A 23,180-nucleotide genomic window follows, 5' to 3' on the forward strand; every position below is an offset into this window, starting at 1 on the left:
GCCGAAATTTCATTGCAGCAACTCAAAATCATACTCAGTAGTTTGTATGGCCCCATGTGCGTACAATGTCGGGACACGCTACTAATATCCTGGATCTCCTCTCAGATATGGGCCAGGACATCACTGAGCTCCTGGACAGTCTGAGATGCAACCTGGCAGCATCGGATGGACAAAACATAATGTCCCAGAGGTGTTCTATTGGATTTAGGTCAGGTGAGTGTGGGGGCCAGTCAATGGTATCAATTCCTTCACCCTCCAGGAACTGCCTACATGCTCTTGCCACATGAGGTCGGGTATTGTCGTGCACCAGGAGGAACCCAGGACCCACTGCACCAGCTTAGGGTCTGATAATAGGTCCAAGGATTTCATCCCAATACCTAATGGCAGTCAAGGTGCCATTGCCTAGCTTGTAGAGGTCTGTGCATCCCTATATGAATATGTCTCCCTAGACCATCACTGACCCACCACCAAACCAGTCATGCTGAACAATGCTGCAGGCAGCATAACGTTCTCCATGGCTTCTCCAGACCCTTTCACGCCTGTCACATGTGCTCAGGGTGAACCTGCTCTCATCTGTGAAAAGCACAGGGTGCCAGTGGAAGACCTGCAAATTCTGGTATTCTATGGCAAATGCCAGTCGAGCTCCATGGTGCTGGGCAGTGAGCACAGGGCCCACTAGAGGACGTTGGGCCCTCAGGCCACCTTCATGAAGTCTGTTTTTGACCAAACAATCAGAAACATTCACACCAGTGGCCTACTGGAGGTCATTCTGTAGGGCTCCAGCAGTGTTCATCATGTTCCTCCTTGCACAAAGGAGCAGATACCGGTCCTGCTGATGGGTTAAGGACCTTCTACGGCCCTGTACAGCTCTCCCTGATTATCTGCCTGTCTACTGGAATCTTGAGACTGTGCTGGGAGACACAGCAAACCTTCTGGCAATAGCACATATTGATGCGCCATCCTGGAGGAGTTGCACTACCTGTGCAACCTCTGTAGGGTCCAGGTATTGCCTCATGCTACCAGCAGTGACACTGACCATCACCAAATGCAAAACTAGTGAAAAAAACTGTCAGAAAAGATGAGGAGGGAAAAATGCCAGTGGCCTCCAGCTGTTAAACCATTCCTGTTTTGGGGGTCGCCTCATCTTGCCCCTCTAGTGTAAAAGTAAAATTTATTTACTTTTTTTATTAAAGCGGTTGAAATTATAGTCTTAAACATTACCTGAATATCATGAACATGTTATGTCTTGGGGGTCACCAGTGCTTGAAGTGGGAAAAACAGGTACCAGTACTCAACTTGTTAAACAGTACCAGCAGATTATGAAGAAAAACACAAAGAGATTATGGTAATGCGTACCAGTGAGTACTGGCCCACTTCATGCACCAGTATCCACCTTCATTAGTCTATTAAAGTAGAATAACTCTTAATGAGAATCAAATATCTCAAGACGTCCAAAAGTTTGCAAAGTGACTGTTTTGCATCCATAATATTTTTGGGCAAAAGAACATCATCACATTTCTCAAACAGTTCTTGTTCATATGACAGACAATATAATTCATAATGATATAACTATTATAACAATACTGCAGTTGTATAGTAAAATCAGTATGTAGTAGTAAACATAAAAAAGTAAAACTAATCCAATTCATTTTGCAGATGAACATAACTTTATCTGTTTTGTGATGTTTTAAATAAAATAAAAGGTACTAACCTTTGGAAGGTTCCAGACTTTTAGTTTCATTTTGGAGCACTGAAATGCACAAAAATATGTTTAACATTCAACAGAAAAAGCCATAGAAGATATTTTTCCATAGTCTTTTAATTGCATATAATGCACTGTGCCATTATGTATGTTACAAGTGTGGTAGCAGTCCAATCCATCGTGGAGAACTCGTGTAATTAATTATGGGGTAATCTAATTCTATCACTTAGCCATAGTCCAACACAGTGGCGGCACATGAAAGAACAGGCGCAGATCTGGTTAACTGTATTACATTAGGGTCAAGTCACACAAATTGCTGGTATACTGGTGCTCCTCTGTTTACGAACTTTCAACTCACTTTCAGATATATGAGGACCTGCTTGCAGCATTTCATAAAGAGGACTTTCAGGACCTGCTTACAGGGCTGGATGTAGGTTAATGTCATACTCAGGACCAAGCAGTGCAGGTTAAGGGTCTGGCTTAACGGACCAATAGAACCCTTGAATTCACAGCATTTGAACTGCTAACCTTTGAAGTACTAACCACAGATCCTTAGCCTCAGACCCACCACTCCGCCAACTGTGATTGGCCATATTGAAATATTGAAAAATACTGTGTACTATTTTTAACCAATACGGGATGAGTTTTGTCTCATATTCTTGACTCCCTGATTTAATAAAGGTTTTTGTTCACTGGTGTTCCAAGACACTCTGTAACCCTTGGTTATTCTTGCTTGGGTCCAGCTGTGTATGTTTTGTCTTGTATTCCTTTATTCCTATGATTCTAGTATCTCCTGGTGTTTGAGAATACAGAGCTGTCACTATCGATTATATCGATAATCGAATAATCTACCAATTAATCTGATGATTCATATATAATATAATATAATATAATATAATATAATATAATATAATATAATATAATATAATATAATATAATATAATATAATATAATATAATATAAAGTATAAGTATATAAATATATCCTGGGTTGTTCCCTGCCTTGTGCCTATTGCTTCCAGGATAGGCTCCGGACCCCCCACGACCCAGTAGGATAAGCGGTTTGGAAAATGGATGGATGGATAATATAATATATACATTGCAATTGGCATGAGGCAGGAACCAAGCAACCAGTGTAGGGTGCACACTCAGTCACACATATGCTACATTTAGGCACACTGATTCTTAAATAGCATGTTTTTGGACAGTGGAAGGAAACTGGAGGATTCACGAAAAAGTCAGACATATACACAGGTTGAACATTCACATTCCACACGCACAAAGCATCGGTGTGTGGCAACAGCGATACCCACTGCCCCCCTGCTGTCATTGGCTTGCACAATGTACCATGTTAATATTGTCATGGCATTTCATGCACATGCAGTTGTCACATCGTAAAGACTACAAAGGTCTGCTGGGATCAAACCAGTTTTACTCAGTCATTAGATACAAAATTTAACAAACTTTGCAATTTGAATAATGGTTCCCTTTCCACATTAGCCTTACAAAGAGTGAAAGCTATTAAAACATAATATTCATCAGCATGACTTTTAACATTATCTAGCATTGCTTTTAAATGATCAGTCAAAAAATCAGTCTATATAAGTTAATATCGGTAATTTCAGCTTTTACAATAAACGCGTCCTACTATCTATCTGTTGAACAAACTAAATAGAATTATGTAGTATCTGTTAACGAAAGTTGTCCCAATTTCTATGCAAGTGGTTTAAAATAATTTAACTACCAGATCAATCATTCAGAGTCGTCCGGTGTGTTTAAATCTCACATTATGCTCATGTCTTCTTTTTGCTATGATCCATTGTAAACATTTGTTTTGTTTCTCACGTTACAAATGCCCTGTTAACGTACAAGATTAAAGTAGTTTAAGAGTTCGTTTCTGTAGTCGGTAGTCCCTCTATGCGGTATATCATTAATGGACTATCGGGGGCTCAAGTACAGGGGGGCCTGCAGCTTGACCCGGTGTGTGCCTGTTGAGGTGATTCAGACACCTAACTTGATGCCTTCTAGATGCCTCCCTGAGGAGGTGTTTTGGGCATGTACAACCAGGAGGAGACTCCAGTGCAGACCCAAGACACGCTGGAGAGATTATATCTCTTGGCTGGCCTGGGAACACCTTGGTATTCCACCAGTGAAGCTGGAGGTGGCTGAGGGAGGTCTGGACATCCCTGCTTAGACTGCTGCACCCCAACACCCGATAAGCAGTAGCCAATGGATGAATGGGTGGATTGAATTGTGGGGCATTCTATGCTAACAGCATGTAATGAAAATTGCAAGTGCGACATACAGTATAGCTAGCTAGTTCTTACTTATTTTTGTACTTTTCGGGATACTCTAGGTGGTCAGTGTAGCCCCATATTGAATCAACCAAACACATTATTACCACTAGGATTTTTTTCAGCAGTTTTCTGTCACGACAGTTTTTCCCTAACGCAGTTTTACGTCACGACACTCCTGATGTTTATTGTAAGTTTATTGTAAGTAACATTACCGGTATTATGATTCACTGAGTTTGCTAATGTCAATGTTAGGTTAACTGAACCGTTATTTCACCATGTATTATTATTATTATTAATAATAATAATAATAATAATAATGAATAGCAATAGAGAATTTTGTCACATCGCGAATGTTCTTGTAAACTGTAAAATCTAACTTAATTTTAGCTAGTTAAATCTAGCTTTCTCACTTTTTAAATTCTCTCTCCCTCTTATCAAGCACATACTGCAGACCATAGACATCTGAGCGGGTTTGCTACGTGCATGAATGTGTATCAGCATTGTTTCTACACTTCCTGTATTCTGCGTTTCAAAACCAATGTTCTCTTCAGAGTCATACAATTGCTACTTAATGACATTTCATAAAATTCTGAAGCAGTAGCGGCAATAATTTATAATTATACTGGCGGCAATAATTATGTGGTGAATTATACTGAATCTGTAATGTAGCTACTAACCTCAGTTTAGTGAGGTGTGTATCCAAAGTATTTGAAAGGCAAATACAAATATAACATGACAGATGAACACTGCAGATTCCATCCATCCATCCATTCTCTATATCAATCTGTCCTATGCAGGGTACCGCAAAGATAAGGGTGTAAGGCAGGGGGATGACCAAGGACAGGGCACTGACACTTTGCAGAACACTACACTGAATTATTTCAGTAAATCTTTTCTGGTTAATGAGCACTGCCTAGCAGTGTGTCAGATGATTAAGTTTGAGTCCAAGTGTGAGTTGTCACTGTATCCTGTCTATGTCCGAGTTGCAAGCGTATCAAGCACGAGTCACGGAAACTGCAATTTAAGTGAGTTTTGGATTCAAAGTACCACTACACAGGAAGATACGTACATACACACTGACAGGCTATGGGAAATGTTGAAATGTAAATTAACTGCATGCCTTTAAACTACAGGAGGAAAGTGGAATACCCAGAGAAATCACAACACAGGGATACAAAATCTACACACATAATATCAAAAGTTATATAAAAGAAAAAAAGAAAAAAACAGTAAAGATTTTTTCTTACCTTCTGGCACCCAGAAAGCTCCACTGAAAGAGAAGATGGTGTAGAGGATGGTGGAGATGGTGAGAAAACCCATGATGATGTCTCCTGGAGGATGAAGAGGAAGAGAGCAGTTAATTTCCTGATTAGATTTAGGTCTGTGCTTCACTAATCAAACTAGCAATACAAGAATAATGAACTAAACTTGATAAAGTACCTCCAACAATCAGTAAGTATAACTGTACTCAATGGAAAGTTCTAGATGAAAACAGGGGCAGCCAAGGTCTCCGTCTTCTGAAGATTTATCTGTTCAGTAAGGCTTTATATAGTTTAAAGATTGAGCAAGAAATATTTAAAAAGGGGAAGGTTTGTGATCTGATCAGTTAGTTTACACTTTCTTCACACATTATCAAAAAGATGCTATCAGACCTTCCTGGTAACCAGTCTGACATCAAACCTGACAAGTCACCTCACACACCTTGCTCTAGGAGTTACAAGAAATTTATTTAGCTTATTTAATTATAAGAAGCTTATTTAATTATAAGTAGAAAAAGGAATTGCCACAACCGGGAGACAGAGAATCACCTTCAAATAGAGTTTAATTCATTAGTACTGTAGGTGTGTGTGTGTGCGTGTGTGTGTGTGTGAATTTTTTTGTTTGTTTTTTTTTGGGGGGGTGAATTTCTTGAAATTCTTGAAGGAGCTACAAGTAGCTCAAGTAGACAGTGTATTGCCTGTCCCAGGTGTACATGCATTTTCATGTGCTCTTGTTCTGTTTCAATAGTAACCTATAACAAACCTTTGCTTGTGAATTCCTTTTTTCTCCTTAAAATGGCAGCTTTTTTTGTACCTTCTATCCATCCTGTGTACATCAAGATATTTATTTTTTCTCAAATGATTCTTGTGTTCGTGAGAATGACCAAACAAAAGCATAGTAGGCTATCATCATGCTTTCATTTTCAAAATAAAATGAATTTCACTTAGGTTCCCAATGCAAATAAAATAGTCCACTTTCCACGTTTTGCTTATTGCCAAAATCAGAGGGCATGTCCCCCTTTTCTTCAGTGATGAATTTCTGATATCAACAATGTGCATTTTAACTAGTTAAAGTTTAATTTTTCATCTCAGAAAGACACATTATAACTAGTTACAGTTACAGTTTATTATTATACCGACCATTATAATGCATTATGGAGATATCTATAATGCATTATAGACGAGAACTTCATTGGAGCTTATGAAGTATTATATTAAACACTATGCTATATTCTTTTATTAATTCTCATACTGAACATTACAATGCATTCTGAAAGTTTCTAAAGTGGTACATTTTCCAGTGTAGATGGATGGCATTGATCTGGTCCTTATGACTCAACAATTTGATACTTTGCTGGATAGGTGGCAGCATGTGGCTCAGTGGGCTAAGCCTGTGAATCTGTAATCAGGTCGGCGGTTAAAACCCCGCCTCAGCACATCTGCGGGTCCGTCAGCAAGACCCTTAACCCCCAGTCGCCTGGGTGTCCCAACAGGTGGCTGCCCTTCGCAGACAGCTTACTCTACCAAGAGCAAGTTGAGGGAAGCGTAAAAAAGAATTTCTGACCGACAATGCTCTGGATTGCCATTATACTTACCAACATACTAACAATGTCTGAACGGTTTTATATTACGTTTATGGTGCTGATTAAGAATATGATTTTGGTACTGTCAGATTGGCTCTAGTTTCTGATATTTAATAGTTAATTAATTTACGCAACATGTTAGAAAAGCATTCAGAATTGCAAGAATATTTTAATTTTCGTTACAACTAGTAAGTAAACAGTCTAACATCATACAAAAAAGAAATTAGAAATATCTAACAATGATAGGAAAAAGTTATTTATGATTTGATTAATACTATATTAATTAATTATTGTTATTAATGTCAATGCTTCAAAAAACGCTGTTTATGCAATTTCCTTTTATGTGTGTCATCAGGACAATCACGTTGGAGACTCCAACAGTAGTCTGCCATCATGTGTATGTCCCCTCTGCCTTGAAATCCCTACTCCATGTCCTTCATATCCTGGTGGAACCTCTCGCCTTGTTCCTCACTGAAGTCTCCAAGGTTATCTGGAAATCTGTTTCAATGGCTATGGAGATAATAAGAGCATAAAGATGCACTAACTCCCAAATTTCTGAAGTTAGCAAACACATCTTGCGCCAGTTCTTCATAATCGTCTGCTCTGTGATTACCCAAGTAGTTCTTCACAACAGAGACAGAACTCCTCCAGGCCGAAGCCCCAGTCTCATTCATGCTTTTGGTAAAATTGGAATCTGTCATGAGTTTGCGAATCTGAGGTCCACCAAAGATTCCAGCTTTTAATTTTTCCATGCTCAGTCCAGGGAATGATCTACAAATGTACTTGAAGCAGTTACCTGTTTTGTTGTTTTTTAACCATGTTCTTTCCACAGATGTAGCAGAATACAGCAGGACTGCTGATGCAGGCTCTTCTTGGTGAAGTCATCATTTTTACATGTATTCATATACTTCTTAAGACAGAACTTTTTGGTTATAAACTAAGACTGGGTTGACAAACTTATGCTGTAGCCGACTTCTTTCCTCTGCAAATTCACAGTTGAATTCTGGCTTCAAAAAGTCGCTCTCATAGCATTGTAGGCCTACAAAGTAAAATACAAAATAATTATATGGGATATTTCATCACCTAAGACACTGTTAAAGAATCAAAATACTTACTATTGCATTTGTTATCACAGATAAGTCGGATTGGGGGAGCGCATTATTTTCATGGATGACCATTATCTCAAAAACTAGAACCAATTCAGCAAAAGTAATGGGATTTTTCAATTCAACACCCTCAAAATACCCTAAGTACATTCAAAAAACCATGGCACCTAAATTTTTTTTTGTAAATCTGTATTATCAAGCACCCTGTTACCCCACGTGGATTGAGGAGACTGGGTCCTCGCTCTGGAACCACGGCTGTGGCAGGAGCTCGAGGGCGAGCACCTGGTGGCCGGGCCTCCACCCATGGGGCCTGGCCAGGCATAGCCTGAAGGAATAACATGGGTCTGCCCTCCTGTGGGCCCAGCACCTGTAGGGGAAACCATGGGGCTTGAGTGCAATGTAGATCATGTGACAGCTGAAGGCAGCTAGACAGAGAGGATAGGCCAGCCTAAGCCACTTCACAAAAGTATTACATGGATGAAAATCTACAACTGAAAATCTTGCCCAAAAATGGAACTGTACAAGAGAAAGCAACTGAGGATGAAAATGGAGGCTGCAGATCTTATCTTGTTAAACACAACCATCTGCCATCCAAACCAACAAGGAATTTTGGCAAACAAGTGAGATTTTCTTCCATGGTGGTTTAACTATTCAGAATGTTTAAATGGGTGAATGTGTGTCAGTCATCTTTTTGTCAAGAATGTGCAAGAACACATATCACTGAGAAGATTAGGTAAAACATGCTTTACTTTGTGGGATTACGAATGGGTCCATAACCATCTAATCAACTACTACATAGAAGGTGATGAGAAATACATTAATGTCTATGAGCCTAGTGAGGCAGAAAACATTTTGCTTCAATGATGTTCCTTTTATCGAGCCAAGGCTGGTGTTTGCACAATACTTTATCAAATACTTTTTGGAATAGTCACACTTTTTCGGTTTCACATGGAAATGGTCGTTGTGTGTATACATTGGCATTAAAATTATATTTCATGTGAACCTGTGTCATGCCCGGCTCGTCCGCTCCTCGTGTGTGCCACGGCCCCTGATTACCCACGTGTATTTCCCTGATCGTCTCCAGCTTTGTCTAGTTACTTTGATTAGTCCTGTGTATTTAAGTCCTGGTCTCCCCGGTTTCCCTGGTCCGTCATTGATGTCGTTTGATGTCAGTCAGTGTCCGATGTTCCCCGTTCCCCGAAACCTTTGATTCGCCTGCCCGACGATCGCCCGCTTTGCCAGCGAGATCGTGACAGAATGACGGAGCCCAAAAAGAAGCGGAGAGGGAGGAAGAAGCTCCCAGAAGAGCCGATCCGTCTGGGCGCCTGCTCGCTCTCCAGCCCCTGGCTCCCTCAGGAGGAGGAGCTCGTCCTGGGTCCCGACCTGGGACCGTACGGTCTGGGACCCTGCTCCCTGGCGAGGCTCTGGGCTCCGAGCGAGGATGAAGAGGACGAGCCCTTCGTCTTCCCGGACCCAGAGCCCCTCCCTGCGGAACAGCTGCCGCCCCCCAAGCGGTGCGATAACCGGCCCGAGCGGCTGACAACTTGGGGAGGGTATAAGGCGGTGAGGGACGCCATCCCGCGAATACCTCGCCCTCTTAAAGGGGCCACACCCGTATCGCCCGCGGCCCTCGCCGACAGGTACTTCACCCTCCAGGGACTGTACTGGAGGGTGATGGGGGAACCGGTCCCACAGGGCCCCCCGGAGGGGGAAAGGCTCGCTGCGCAATTGGGGCAGGATTTCGCCTCCTTCTCTCCAGACTCCCCGTATTCAGATCTGGAGAGGATGGCTGAGGACCTCCGGAGGCTGATCAAGCTCCGGAGAGCGCCAGAGGCGCCCCCTCCGCCTGCTGCAGCCCCAGAGGCGCCCCCTCCGCCTGCAGCAGCCCCAGAGGCGCCCCCTCGGCCTGCAGCAGCTCCAGAGGCGCCCCCTCCGCCTGCAGCAGCCCCAGAGGCGCCCCCTCCGCCTGCAGCAGCTCCCGAGGCGCCCCCTCCGCCTGCTGCATCCCCAGAGGCGCTCCCTCCGCCTGCTGCATCCCCAGAGGCGCTCCCTACCCCTGCTGCATCCCCAGAGGCGCACCCTCCGCCTGCTGCAGCCCCAGCTCCTGTCCCTCCGCCTGCTGCAGCCCCAGCTCCTGTTCCTTTCACCCTAGTCCCCGAGGTGGTCCCAGACGACTCCATCTTGGCTCCTCCCTCTTCGGAGGTGGAGGAGCTGGAATGGGACCCCTCGGGGACAGAACTTGTGACTCCTTGTCCCTTGCCCCGGCGATGTCGACCCCGACCTAGGGTCGGCCTGTCTGTGTCCCGCAGGGGAAGGGGGCACAGACGCAGGGCTGGGGTCCCGCCCGCCCTGCCCCCTGGCTCGCCCTGCCTCGTCTGCGCTGGGGCTCGGTTGGCGCCCGCGGGTCCTGGCCCTCCGGGTCGGCTGTCGCCTGCGGGTCCCCCTCCGGTGCCTCGTCGCCCTGCCTCGCTCCCCCCTCCGGTGCCTGGTTGGTCGCCAGGGGGCTCCCCGACGGCGGCTCCTCGGTCGCCTGCGGGGCCCCCACCTTCGGCCCGTCGGAGGACGTCGCCGCCTGCGGCGGCTCCCCCCCTCGCCTTGCCTTCGCCCTGGCCCCTTCCAGCTCCCTCGTCCCCTTCCCCGGTGCTCCCTCCTGCTCCCTCCCTGGCCCCTCCGCGAGTCCCTCGCCCTGTCTCCTCGGCCCCTTCTCGGTCCCCTCCGGCTCCAGCCTCCCGGCCGCCTGCGGCCCCTCCGGCTGTCGCCCGTCGCCCGCTGGGTCTCCCTCGGGCTCCCCTTTGTTCCCCCTCCTTGTCTCCCTACGCCCCTGCCTTTGTCCCGCCTGTCTCTGCCCCTCTGTTTTCTGCTCGCCCTTTCGTTCCGCCCGTCTCTGTTCCTTGTGCCCCGGTGTACCCGCCTTGCACTCCTGGCCCCTTTGTTCCGCCCGTTCCTTCTGTGTCTCCCTTCCTGGTCTGTCTGTCTGCTTTTCCGACCCTCTGTCAGGTTTTGTCCTTTGTCTTGTCCCTCGCTGTGTTCTGTGCCTCTGTCTTGTTCCCGGTCCCGTGTCATTGATTCTGTTTTTGTTTTTCAGGTCCTGTTTTGCCTCGTCCCGTCCGTCGCCCCCTTCCTTGGGGTTCTGTCATGCCCGGCTCGTCCGCTCCTCGTGTGTGCCACGCCCCCTGATTCCCCGTTCCCCGAAACCTTTGATTAAACTCCCGTTTTGCCCCGTATTTGCCTGTCCGCTTGTTCCTGTTCGCTCGCCTGCCCGACGATCGCCCGCTTTGCCAGCGAGATCGTGACAACATGAATCTTACTTGAATATTTCTGCGCCCAACATCTGTAAACAATATGTTTGCATTTATTTAGTTAGCTGTTACTTTCCTCCATAGCAATGTCAAATTGAAAAACATTTGGAGTCAGAAAGTAAAGCCAGCTAGGCCCAAAGTCAACTGTGAACCATTTGGCATAATTATATGAAATAAAGATCTGGTCTGCCTGCTCTACAGTCTGCTTTTCTGTTCTGGGTATTCTTTCCACATTTTATTACATCCCAGGCAGCCAGAGCTTCACAACTGTCATTTAACTCTTCTATGGAAAGTGACACTACTTTTTAACTTTTTCGTCTTGCATTTCATTTTACAATGAGTATCAGCAAACATTTATGCCAATGAGGTTAGGCATCAAGCTTGCAAAAACAGAAAGCTTACTGTTAAAACCAAAGTGATAGTTGAACCAATTATCACGAAACAGCACACAAGTGTTACTTCCTCAAAACCAGCTGGATTTCCTCATTCTAGCTTGGTCTTTGCATGTAGATCTCATGTTTGGGGTTTTATCAGCAGCATTTGCAAAAATAGCGATAACTAAGTAAACCTTTCATTTTTCTCGTGGGAACCCCTTGTTGGTATATTTATTAGTTTTAAGTTTTAAGGGTTTTGTTGTATATATTCACCTTCTGATACAACATATGGCTTTTAGTTCCCATAACACCTCATGTCTTGTAGTCTTACGATTCTCCTTCCTGTCTTCTAAGTAGAAAGCTCTGCTGTCTTAAGCAGATATAACTGTTTTGCTCAGAGGATGAGATAAAAACCTTCTCCTTCACAGCATATAAGGTGGCCCAAGTAAAACAGTAGGTGCAATTAGGGTGAACTTCTTTTTTCTCTCCACAGTTCATCAGCTAAGTATTGGCCTATTTAGCAATTTCATTCAGTCTTGTTCTCCGATTCTAAATGCACACCCTGTAATCTTATTATTCATAACCATTATATCGGAAAATTACACTCTGTGAAAGGCTGAGAAACTAGTGGAATTTTATTGGGCGAGTATTCATTTTCTGGAATGGATTGGAGGTGCCAAAAATTGGCATTTTAGGGAGAAAAAAAGTAATACACAAACTTTTGTTCGAGTTTACTATTGAAACAAAACAAGAGCACAGAAAAAATCACATACACTTGAGACAAGCAATATATTCACTATTAACTTGGAGCTCTTTCAGGATTTTATCTCAGAAAATACACCCCCCTTCAAAATAATACACACACACACCTACCCAGCTATCCATGAATTTAATTCTATTTGAAGATAATTGTCTGTCTCCTTTCTTGTTGTCAGTTTTGGTTTTGATGTCATGATGAAAGTTCTGTTGTATGGCCTGTGAATTCACTGTCTCTGAAACCTGCTAAGCCTGATGTTAGAATGGCTACCAGGATGGTCTGATAGCATCTCTTTGAAAATGTGTGAGGAAAGTGTAAACTAGCTCATAAAATCAGAAACCTTCCCCCTTTTTTAATATTTCTTGCTGAAACTATATACAGTCGACCTCGTTACTACGTACAAGACGGGATATCAAAAACATGTACGTTATAAGCATAGAACGTTTTAACCACATAGTGCAAGATGGATGAAAGAACTCACGAAATATCCATGTAAATGATAAAACTTTAATAGAACAGACCCTTAAATTGACTACAAAACAAACGAACACATTATTACTTGTTAAATAATTCAACAAAGTTCATTTGGATCTTTGAAATTTTCCTTAAATTACTCACGATTACTTAGTGCCGGCTGGCGATAAACGGCAACAAAAATACACAACGGCTGGTCAAAATGGATTTTTAAAATAAACATTTGCATCCAAATTGGCATTTGGCCTGAAAATATTAATGAAATATTGGTCAAATTAAATCATAAAATCCTTTGCTTCCATTATTATTCTGAATTCACATTTACCAGCATGACTGGTATTTCACAAGGTTTTATAAACAAAGAATACGCACACAACACTTAACAAGCCATTACTACGCAGTCCAGTAACGATCGGTCAAGGCAACTCATTTAATGCGGGAAGTTTGAATTTTACTTTAAATGCCAAGCAACGCAATAGACAAATGTGCATTGTCGGACGAAGATCAGGTAGATACAGGTAGATGTAGCGACACAAGTTGTGGTGGGCGGGGAGAGCGCTGTACGTTGTAACGATGGTTAGTTTTCGTATTTTCTCTAGAAATTTGGATATTTGTATCGAAGTTTTCGCTGTAAGGGTGTTCTAACGATTCATCCTACCTTATCAGATTTTCCTACCGTAGCGCAATGTTATAGTTTTAACCATCGGTTTTTCATACCTTATCAGAAAATGCTACCTGTATAAATGGGAGGTATTTAATTGAACTGCACTACATAACAATACCCTACCGCATGTTAGGGTAGCATAATTTTATTTACACACTTCAAACCCATAAAATGATACTACCATAACGAGGGTTAGGATTTTTTTGACACACTTCAACCCCATAAAATTATGCTACCATAACGAGGGGTAGGATTTTTTTATGACACACTTCAACCCCATAAAATTATACTACCATAAAGTGGGGTAGGATTTTTTTATGACACACTTCAACCCCATAAATTATAATGTTATTTTGTGGTGGAATTGAACAAACTGACAACACAAAAGTACTGGTACTTTAATATTTATTTGAAGCCAAAAAGAAAAAAAAAAAACTTTCACAAACACTTTGTACAAATGAAAGCAAACTGATTCTTTGGATCAAAATTTGCACATTGAAAATGTGCCCATCTGTTGCAGTGGTCGCATTGGACCTGTAAGTATAAAAAAGTAATAAATTAGAATCTTTTGCAGACAACAAAGTAAAAATATTTGTACAGTTTGTTTAACTACATGTACATAACAATTTACATGTAACTGCAATTGTTAGTGTGTGCTTTAATGTGTACATGTAACACTGTAACCCTTGATAAGTAATACAATATATATATAAGTAATACTTATATATATATTGTTGTATATATTTAATGACCTGCAAAAATTTACCATTTCAATTAGGCTTTTGTCAACATCGCCTTCCAACATGGAGCAAATGACACAGTAAGTCCAATGCCTTGCCTACACACACAGAAGTTCCCATAAGCTTTTTGTGCTTTTATTATGAAATGTGTATGACTGAAGCAACACAGTTAGATGATTATTGTGGATATTTAATTACTCTAGAACCCACCCTGATATTCCAGGAGGGAACAGGCTATTTCCAATCGGGCATTTGTCACAAAATCTGAAGTCGTCTGAACTCGACTGATGTCTCCCTCTGAAAGGAGATGTTCAGCAAACTGCAAAAAAGAATAAACAAGTATATCAATATCACTATAAATTTGTCACAATATGAGTACATATCCTCAATTCTAAACTGAGGTTCAGCATAAATCTTTTCATTTCAGCATATGCAATACACCATGAAATACAATGTTGGTGGTATAGAACTAAAGCTGAAGAAATCAATAGAACAACTACAAATATTTATTTAAATGTGCTTTTTGGGTATTTCAAGGTCGCTGTACACAACAACAAATAAATAACACACAGCAATGATAGCTGTCTCATTATTATTCCTTCTGCAAAACCAACACCTGTATACAACAAATTATAAACTGGAATAGGTTTAAAAGCATCAATGAAAAGTTTTTAAAACATTTACCTTCAAAATGAAAACGCCGCAACTGCTACCATCTCTCTGCTTGTTGTGTTGCAGGGTTGCTACTGTCCATGTTGCTCTGTTCTCATCATCCCCTCTCTGTTTCATAAAATTCCTAAAACATAAAGGTCATTACATTTACATATAACAAAGTAAAGACATTATAATTTTTCCAAAAGAAAATATTCAATATACTTGAACTGTGATACCTCCAGTTGCGCAAAATTCTCCTCTCATAGGAGGCTTCATTTCCAAATGGGTCCATCAGAATGATTTTTTTGAGGGGAATGTCGACAACCTAGAAATATTTTGATGCAATCAAACATACATAATATTAGTTATGATATTTTTAATAATATAAAAAATATTTAATTGTAATATTTATTGTTTCACAATGATATAGTGTTCCTAATTCCCACTCACCACAAGTATCCAATGGGCTCCAACATTCACGGGGCATGCCCACTTCTCCACCACAGGAAATTTCATCTGTGGTAAGTGGTAAGAGTAAGTTAGTAATACTTAATCATGCAAGATATAAAATGTTATACTTTTATGATTTAGTAGCCTTCATGAGAGTTCGGAATTTGCCAGTAAACAAAGATGTTGCCACAACTGCACACATCTGGTGTATTGGTTTCAGTAAAAAAGAAATAATCTTGTCTTTTATAGATTGAATATGTAGTTTAAAAATGGACAAATGTTAACTGTTGTCATAATTGATACTTGCCTGTTGTTTCTCCAAAATGTAGTGCACATATGCATTAATAACCTGTAGACAACAGGTTTATAAGCAACATGCAAAACTACAGTATTAATATGTTGGACAACTTATTTTCCTTCTCTTACTTCATCCGAAAGCCACTCATTCCCCTGCAGGGTGCGAAAAGAATGATCATACAGTTTGTATGGGCCAACAACTGCTTCAACCCTCCCAGTGTCCTTTGCAGCCCAAAGCATCATCACTAAAAAGCAAATGTAAAACAGTTAGTGTTACAATAAAGAGGTCCATCAGACTAACAGTCAAAAGCAAGAAATATCTAAAGAATTTGTAATGAAGCAGACAAACTGAACTCATGCAAACATAAAACATGGTATATACGGAGGGTGGACTTATTTTCACCCTTTCCTAATATTTAAAACTGTTTATACATAAACATATTTTTGGCATTGTTTAGAGATTAACTATTTTGTGTATAGTTGTCTGATCATGCTGTTATTTTGTTCACCCATCTGTAATTCAAGTAAAACTTGTGACCAACCGGTCAAACAGGTAAAAAGTAAATTTAATACACAAAACGCTGGACAGGGCTATACTGGCCAACTGGACAGGGCCAAACTGGCCAACTGGACAGGGCCAAACTGGCCAACTGGGAGCTTTGTAGTTACAAGACAAGACCTTCTTCTTGGGGTGTTCTCTTTGATATAGGGTTTTTGTCCTGTGTTGGTATTTTGCCTGTGGTGCCTGTGTTCTTTTTGTCAGGGGGAGGGGTGCTGTCATCTGAGCCATCAATATGTTTTTGCATGTTTTTGGCAAAAACAATAACAGAGGGTCTCTTCAAGTTGTGCTTGATTACCTCTGGGTCATTGGCCTTGTCCAAAGACTGCTGAGGTCTTAGCATGGGCTTGACTCGTTCCACACAAGGAGGGTCGTTGAATGGATCAGTGGGTTGTGTAGTGGGTTGTGAGCTCCTTCTGTATGGCTTCAGGTGGCTGATGTTATATTTGTTTCTCAATATTGCTCCTTCGCGATTTTTTAGTGTTACAATTTTCCCACTGATTGTCTCTATAGTGTATGGTCCAGAGAAATCAGGTTCCATTCTGCCACCCTTCCTTCCATATTTTCTTATGTTGGCCAAAAGAACTTCATCTCCAACTTTGTACAACATTTTCCAACTTTTGCACCCTTTTCACATAAGCTGCCTGTTGCTTTTCCTGTGATTTCTTTATATTTTCTTCTGTGGTAGCTTTAATGGCCTCCATTGTTTTGTTTTTCAACTGTTTGAACTCACCGTAACTTGCTTCATCAGGGAGGATGATTGTGGAAAGCTAACAAGTAAGATCACAATGGCAAGACAGAAATCACAATTTATGATTAACATTTCCCCTGTCCTGCATGGCCTTAACATGAAGTGAAACAAAACAGTTTGAAAAGTCATACAAATTATAACAACTGTGCACAGGGAGAACAAACTCCCCAAAGAAAGGCCCCATTCAAACGGGTTTGAAACCAGGACCTTCTTGCTGTGAGGCAACAGTGCCAACCACTAACCCATCGTGCTGCCCCTAAATGTAAACAATTTAAGAAATAAAAAGGTGAAAACATTTACACCCCCTGTATGTACATAGAAAGCTGTGGAAAACTTTCAATACATAGTTCTACCACAGGACAGTTTGCAAAAACAGCACAAACATCTGCATTGAAACTACAAGACCTTATATTTGATTATAAAATAGATATATAAAAAACGGAACATGTCGTAGCTGTTTTCAGAAGCAATTGTCATGGCTGTTCAAGCTCCAATTCATTAGCTTGCAATCACCTTGTCACAAGAAACTATGCTAAACTATGACAAGATATGAGTAATTGTACTTACTGGCAATTCAATGGGAACCTGTGAAGGAAACACTGCCTCTCTTCCGTACATAAGCAGAAATGGTGAATGTTTAGTGGTTGTATGGACCTTTGACCTTAAAGAAAATAATGTTGCATCCAGATAGATGTCCCAGTCATTCTGCTGGTTGTTAACCAGTTTCTTCAGAGCTCTTAACAGATAATTTAAAATAAAAAAATAATAAAATTAGTAAATATAACAAATCTGGTAACAACACACAAAAAATAAAACATCCAAAAAAAAAAATCACCAACCGTTTTTGTCACGGGACGCTGGAAGCCGGTAAGGCGAACAGGCAGGTGAGCAGTCAGGAAGCAGGCAGACAGGCGAATTACGGGGCAAACTGGGGTTTTAATAAGGGAATCGGGGGGAACGGGTAGCAGGGAACATCTGACGTGACTAACATCAATGACAGACACTGGATTAGTACACAACAGGAACTTAAATACAAGAAACAAGGCAACAGGAAACAAGACACGACTGGGCACGATCAGGAAATCACACGTGGGTAATTAGGGGGCGTGGCACACACGAGGAGCGGACGGAGCGGGCGTCACAGAACCCCCCCCCAAAGGCGCGCTACACCGGGCGCGCCCGGGAGGAGGCGAAGGGCGGGACGAGACCGGGAAACCAGAACCTGAAAGACAAGGGCAAAAAAAATCAACGGGGAACAGGGAACAAGACAGACAGGCAAAACTGACAAAGAGGCAGGAGCCAGGACAGGACACTACACAAGACAGGAAAAGCCGACAGACAGACCAGGAAGGGAGGAACAGAGGGAACAGGTGGAACAATAGGAGCGGGAGTGACGGGAGGGAACGACGGGAAACCAGGAACACAGCGGGGCAGAACAAAGGCAGGAGGAGGAACAAGGACAGGCGGGACAGAGACAGGAAAGAAGGGAGAGAAGGAGGAGGAAGGAAGGGGAGCCCGAGGGAGCCCCTGCGGGCGACGGGAGGCAGCCGGAGGGGCCGCAGGCGGCCGGGAGGCCGGAGCCGGAGGGGACCTCGGAGGGGCCGAGGAGGCAGGGCGAGGGACCCGCGGAGGGGCCAGGGAGGAAGCAGGAGGGAGCACCGGGGAAGGGGACGAGGGAGCAGGAGGGGCCCACGGCGAAGGCCCAGAGGAGGGGGGAGCCGCAGCAGGCGGCGACGTCCGGTGGAGGGCCGGAGGTAGGGGCCCCGCAGGCAACCGAGGAGCCGCCGTCGGGGAGCCCCCCGGCGACCGACCAGGCACCGGAGGGGGGAGCGAGGCAGGGCGACGAGGCATCGGAGGGGGACCCGCAGGCGACAGCCGACCCGGAGGGCCAGGACCCGCAGGCGCCACCCGAGCCCCAGCGCAGGCGAGGCAGGGCGAGCCAGGGGGCAGGGCGGGCGGGACCCCAGCCCTGCGTCTGTGTCCCCGCCCCTTACGGGACACGGACATCACGCCCCTCGGTCGGGGCCGAGGACGCCGAGGCAAGGGCAGAGGAGTCACAGGAGCGGGGCCAGGGACAGGAGCGGGGCCAGGGACAGGAGCGGGGCCAGGGACAGGAGCGGGGCCAGGGACAGGAACCGGGTCAGCAGGCGGAGGGGGCGCCTCGGGAGCTGCTGCAGCGCGGTCAGGGGGCGCCTCGGGAGCTGCTGCAGCGCGGTCAGGGGGCGCCTCGGGAGCTGCTGCAGCGCGGTCAGGGGGCGCCTCGGGAGCTGCTGCAGCGCGGTCAGGAACAGGAGCTGGCTGCAGTGGGGGCGCCTGCCCGGGAGCTGCAGCAGATGACTGCAGTGGGGGCACCCGCCCGGGAGCTGCAGCAGGCGGCTGCAGAGGGGGCGCCTCTGCAGGAACAGGAGCGCGGTCAGGAACAGGAGCTGGCTGCAGTGGGGGCGCCTGCCCGGGAGCTGCAGCAGGCGGCTGCAGTGGGGGCGCCTGCCCGGGAGCTGCAGCAGGCGGCTGCAGAGGGGGCGCCTCTGCAGGAACAGGAGCACGGTCAGGAACAGGAGCTGGCTGCAGTGGGGGCGCCTGCCCGGGAGCTGCAGCAGGCGGCTGCAGTGGGGGCGCCTGCCCGGGAGCTGCAGCAGGCGGCTGCAGTGGGGGCGCCTGCCCGGGAGCTGCAGCAGGCGGCTGCAGAGGGGGGCGCCTGCCCGGGAGCTGCAGCAGGCGGCTGCAGAGGGGGCGCCTCTGCAGGAACAGGAGCTTGCTGCAGTGGGGGCGCCTGCCCGGGAGCTGCAGGTTGCTGCAGTGGGGGCGCCTGCCCGGGAGCTGCAGCAGGCGAAGGGGGCGCCGGGACAGGAACAGGAGCGCGGTCAGGAACAGGAGCTTGCTGCAGTGGGGGCGCCTGCCCGGGAGCTGCAGGTTGCTGCAGTGGGGGCGCCTGCCCGGGAGCTGCAGCAGGCGAAGGGGGCGCCGGGACAGGAACAGGAGCGCGGTCAGGAACAGGAGCTTGCTGCAGTGGGGGCGCCTGCCCGGGAGCTGCAGCAGGTTGCTGCAGTGGGGGCGCCTGCCCGGGAGCTGCAGCAGGCGGAGGGAGCTGTGCAGGCAGCGAAGGCGGCTGCGCAGGCGGCGGCGGCTGCACGGCAGCGGGGTCCGCCGGCAATGGCGGTAACGAAGGCGGCTGCTCGGCCTGAGCAGGGGCTGCAGGCACAGGGGTTGCCTGCTCGGCCTGAGCACGGGCTGCAGGCACAGGGGTTGCCTGCTCGGCCTGAGCACGGGCTGCAGGCACAGGGGTTGCCTGCTCGGCCTGAGCACGGGCTGCAGGCACAGGGGTTGCCTGCTCGGCCTGAGCAGGGGCTGCAGGCACAGGGGTTGCCTGCTCAGTCAGAGGCGGTGGCGGGACTGGCAAGTCCTGCGCGGGCAAGACGAGCGTGGCCCCTTTAAATCGTCGGGGTATTCGCGGGATGACATCTCGCACCGCGCTGGCCCCCTTATTGGCCAGTCGTTCGGGCCGGAAGTAATACCGCTCGAGAGGCGGTGGTAGGTCCGTAGCGGTGGGCTGCTCTCTCCGGATGGGGAAAGCCGGCTGCGCTAGCAGCGGTGCAGCGCCGGTGAAGGGAAGATTGACCGGGCAGTCCTCCAGTTCCCTGGTCGCATGGGCAGCGGGAACGAGCGCGCACGCTCCCAGGTTTATAGACGGGGCGACCGCTGGCGACTTCGTCCTTTTCTTTTTCCGCCGGGTTTTGGTGCTGGCAGGAGGCTGCACCCTCTCCGTTAGGACGGACAACGGGGACCCAGCTTCCGTGCCTTGTGGTACAGCTAGCCCAAGTCTCCGCTCCATGAGACGCTGGGCTAGCTGCTGGAGGCAAGCACGTACCTCCTCCAGGAGGTGCTCGCTCTCCGGTGGAGGCCTCTCCATCAGGAGATCAGCGCCGCGATTGGCGAACTCTAAAGCCAGAGGATCCTCCTGGACCTCTGGCTGGTTCAACCAATAATAGGTCTCTTGCAGCAGACCGAGATGCTGCTCCTCGGTCTGCTGCCGCGCCTCCTTGGTTCGGTCTGTCATTCTGTCACGGGACGCTGGAAGCCGGTAAGGCGAACAGGCAGGTGAGCAGTCAGGAAGCAGGCAGACAGGCGAATTACGGGGCAAACTGGGGTTTTAATAAGGGAATCGGGGGAACGGGTAGCAGGGAACATCTGACGTGACTAACATCAATGACAGACACTGGATTAGTACACAACAGGAACTTAAATACAAGAAACAAGGCAACAGGAAACAAGACACGACTGGGCACGATCAGGAAATCACACGTGGGTAATTAGGGGGCGTGGCACACACGAGGAGCGGACGGAGCGGGCGTCACAGTTTTATATTGTCGTTTGTTTTTTCATCCAGTCCATTTCTTTGTGGATGGTAGGCTGCAGTTACACTTCTCTCAATGTGCAACATCTCACACAGGCAGTGGTTGAGCTTTAAAAGAAAAACAAAGTTATTAAATACTAAATAAATAAATTTGTAAATAAACAAAGAATGAAATGTGTTCTCAATGGTACTGAATAAAGCTTAGTTACAGTGATAATACTACTTTTTGGTCATAAACATCTTAAAGCTACTGGTCTACTCCAAACCCAATATCTGACTGCCTGCACTTTAAAAGGACACTTCATTACTTCATTGACAAATTCTCTTCCTTGATCTGACAGAATTCTTTTCGGACATCCGTGTCTGTAAATCATGGAACAGAGATGCCTTCCAACTTCAGTTGCAGACTTTCCTTTCAAAGGAAATGCTTCAACCCATTTAGAGAAGTAATCTGTCGCTGTAAGGATATACTGGTAGCCATCAGTCGTTTTAGGCAATGGTCCAGTCAAATCTATTCCAATCAGCTCCCACACAGCAGATACCTATAACAAAACACACTATGTTTGTGTGTATTTAATCTTGGGGTAAATACTAGTAAATACAATTTGAAATTTGTAAAAGTACATGTAGAGATTGGAGTATGAACTGTATATACATACTGCATGCATTTATTTATAGCCATTTAGCATCTTAATGTCTCTAAAAAAAATTTACGGATTACCTTAATACACTCCAGTGTCTGTACAGCTGTCAAAGGCCTCCCTACCTTTTGGCACTCATCACATTCCAAGATCTAAAGGATATAAAAACATTTCATGCCTGTAGAGTCTTCACATTCATTTGAAGAAAATACATCAACTCAATATTGAAGAAAATTATGTTTTCTTTTGGAGGGATGTACTGTTTGGTCTCCTTGAACCTCCCATTTTCTCACCTCAAATATATTGATGTTACTGACTAAATTTCATATTCATAGCTGCAGATTTAGTAGAAAGAAAACCAAGTTCATAATATTTTTAAAATAGGTCGAACAGTATTATACTTCAATCTTTATTTTTGGAATTTTTTTCCTAAGAAAAATATTGTACTTTAAACTTTTTGCATAAATTACTTTTTAGATTCTACTGTTTATTTTTCTGATGTCTTTTTTATTTATTTAATATATTTAGTATGGGGGGCGGCATGGTGGTGCAGTGGTTAGCACTGCTGCCTCACACCTCTGCGACCCAGATTCGAGTCTCCCCCTGGATCACATGTGTGTGGAGTTTGCATGTTCTCTCCATGTCGTTATGGGGTATCCTCCAGGTACTCCGGTTTCCCCCCACAGTCCAAAAGCGTCCTGAGGCTAATTGGAGTTGCTAAATTGCCATTATGTATGCATGGGTGAGTGTGCCCTGTGATGGGCTGGCCCCCCCATCCTGAGTTGTTTCCTGCCTCATGCCCATTGCTTCCAGGATAGGCTCCGGATCCCCAACGACCCAGTAGGATAAGCGGTTTGGAAAATGGATGGGTGGATGGATTAAATATGCCCCCCTAGTAAAGTTATAGTATAGTATTTTGCTGTTTTTGCAATTGCCCTGTATTCTCAATAAAGTCTGATTTAAAAAAAAAAAAAAGAAAAGAAATATTCGAACGCACCACAATGCCCCGTGGAACCCCCGCTGCAGTACGACAGCATGCTGGGACATATGCAACTAGGCCAGACAGCGCTTGGCTCATCAACAGACATTGTATTAAACATTGTAAAAAAACAGTACATTTATGTTAAGGAGAACAAGGGGACTGCAGGGTGGGAGCAGGAGGGCAACAAGGGGACTGGAGGATGGGAGCAGGAGGGCAACAAGGGGACTGCAGGGTGGGAGCA

General features: G+C 45.3%; 2 protein-coding genes across 6 annotated transcripts in view; both read right to left on the minus strand.

Annotated features, from left to right (window-relative positions):
* The window catches only part of LOC125721125 (lactose-binding lectin l-2-like), a 116,523-nt gene that overhangs the window by 7,392 nt on the left and 85,951 nt on the right, over nucleotides 1-23,180 (minus strand). The window contains exons 1-3 of one of the 2 annotated variants that reach the window (XM_048997120.1): nucleotides 5,439-5,528; nucleotides 5,246-5,329; nucleotides 1,712-1,750 (exon numbers count right to left, since the gene is read on the minus strand). In XM_048997120.1, the coding sequence (XP_048853077.1) occupies nucleotides 1,712-1,750; nucleotides 5,246-5,318 (112 nt within the window). In that variant the 5' untranslated portion in view covers nucleotides 5,319-5,329; nucleotides 5,439-5,528. Of the gene's footprint in view, nucleotides 1-1,711; nucleotides 1,751-5,245; nucleotides 5,330-5,438; nucleotides 5,529-23,180 lie in introns of those variants that run through there. The other variant, XM_048997121.1, reaches the window with a different exon arrangement.
* Nucleotides 13,932-19,230, minus strand: LOC125721122 (uncharacterized). 4 transcript variants are annotated; one of them, XM_048997110.1, is made up of 10 exons: nucleotides 17,805-19,230; nucleotides 17,533-17,701; nucleotides 16,948-16,984; nucleotides 15,785-15,900; nucleotides 15,666-15,707; nucleotides 15,359-15,424; nucleotides 15,145-15,233; nucleotides 14,939-15,050; nucleotides 14,465-14,573; nucleotides 13,932-14,048 (listed from the first exon to the last, which is right to left on the minus strand). In XM_048997110.1, the coding sequence occupies exons 2-10, from the start codon at nucleotides 17,581-17,583 to the stop codon at nucleotides 13,996-13,998; spliced, it is 675 nt and encodes a 224-aa protein (XP_048853067.1). In that variant the 5' UTR covers nucleotides 17,584-17,701; nucleotides 17,805-19,230; the 3' UTR covers nucleotides 13,932-13,995. The 4 variants fall into 4 exon arrangements, with proteins under 4 accessions (XP_048853067.1, XP_048853070.1, XP_048853069.1 ...); XM_048997113.1 differs by having other exon boundaries at nucleotides 16,513-16,984; XM_048997112.1 differs by lacking the exon at nucleotides 16,948-16,984.

The sequence above is a fragment of the Brienomyrus brachyistius genome, unplaced genomic scaffold (assembly GCF_023856365.1).
Source record: "Brienomyrus brachyistius isolate T26 unplaced genomic scaffold, BBRACH_0.4 scaffold32, whole genome shotgun sequence".
NCBI classification, from domain to species: Eukaryota; Metazoa; Chordata; class Actinopteri; order Osteoglossiformes; family Mormyridae; genus Brienomyrus; species Brienomyrus brachyistius.

Coding starts and splice junctions, on each gene's coding strand:
- LOC125721122 (XM_048997110.1), bottom strand. CDS start 17,583: ATGTACGGAAGAGAGGCAGTGTTTCCTTCACAGGTTCCCATTGAATTG. Junction 15,708..15,784: donor ATGAGTGGCTTTCGGATGAA/GTAAGAGAAGGA, acceptor TGTTGTCTACAG/GTTATTAATGCATATGTGCA. Junction 14,049..14,464: donor TTCCCTCCTGGAATATCAGG/GTGGGTTCTAGA, acceptor TTATACTTACAG/GTCCAATGCGACCACTGCAA.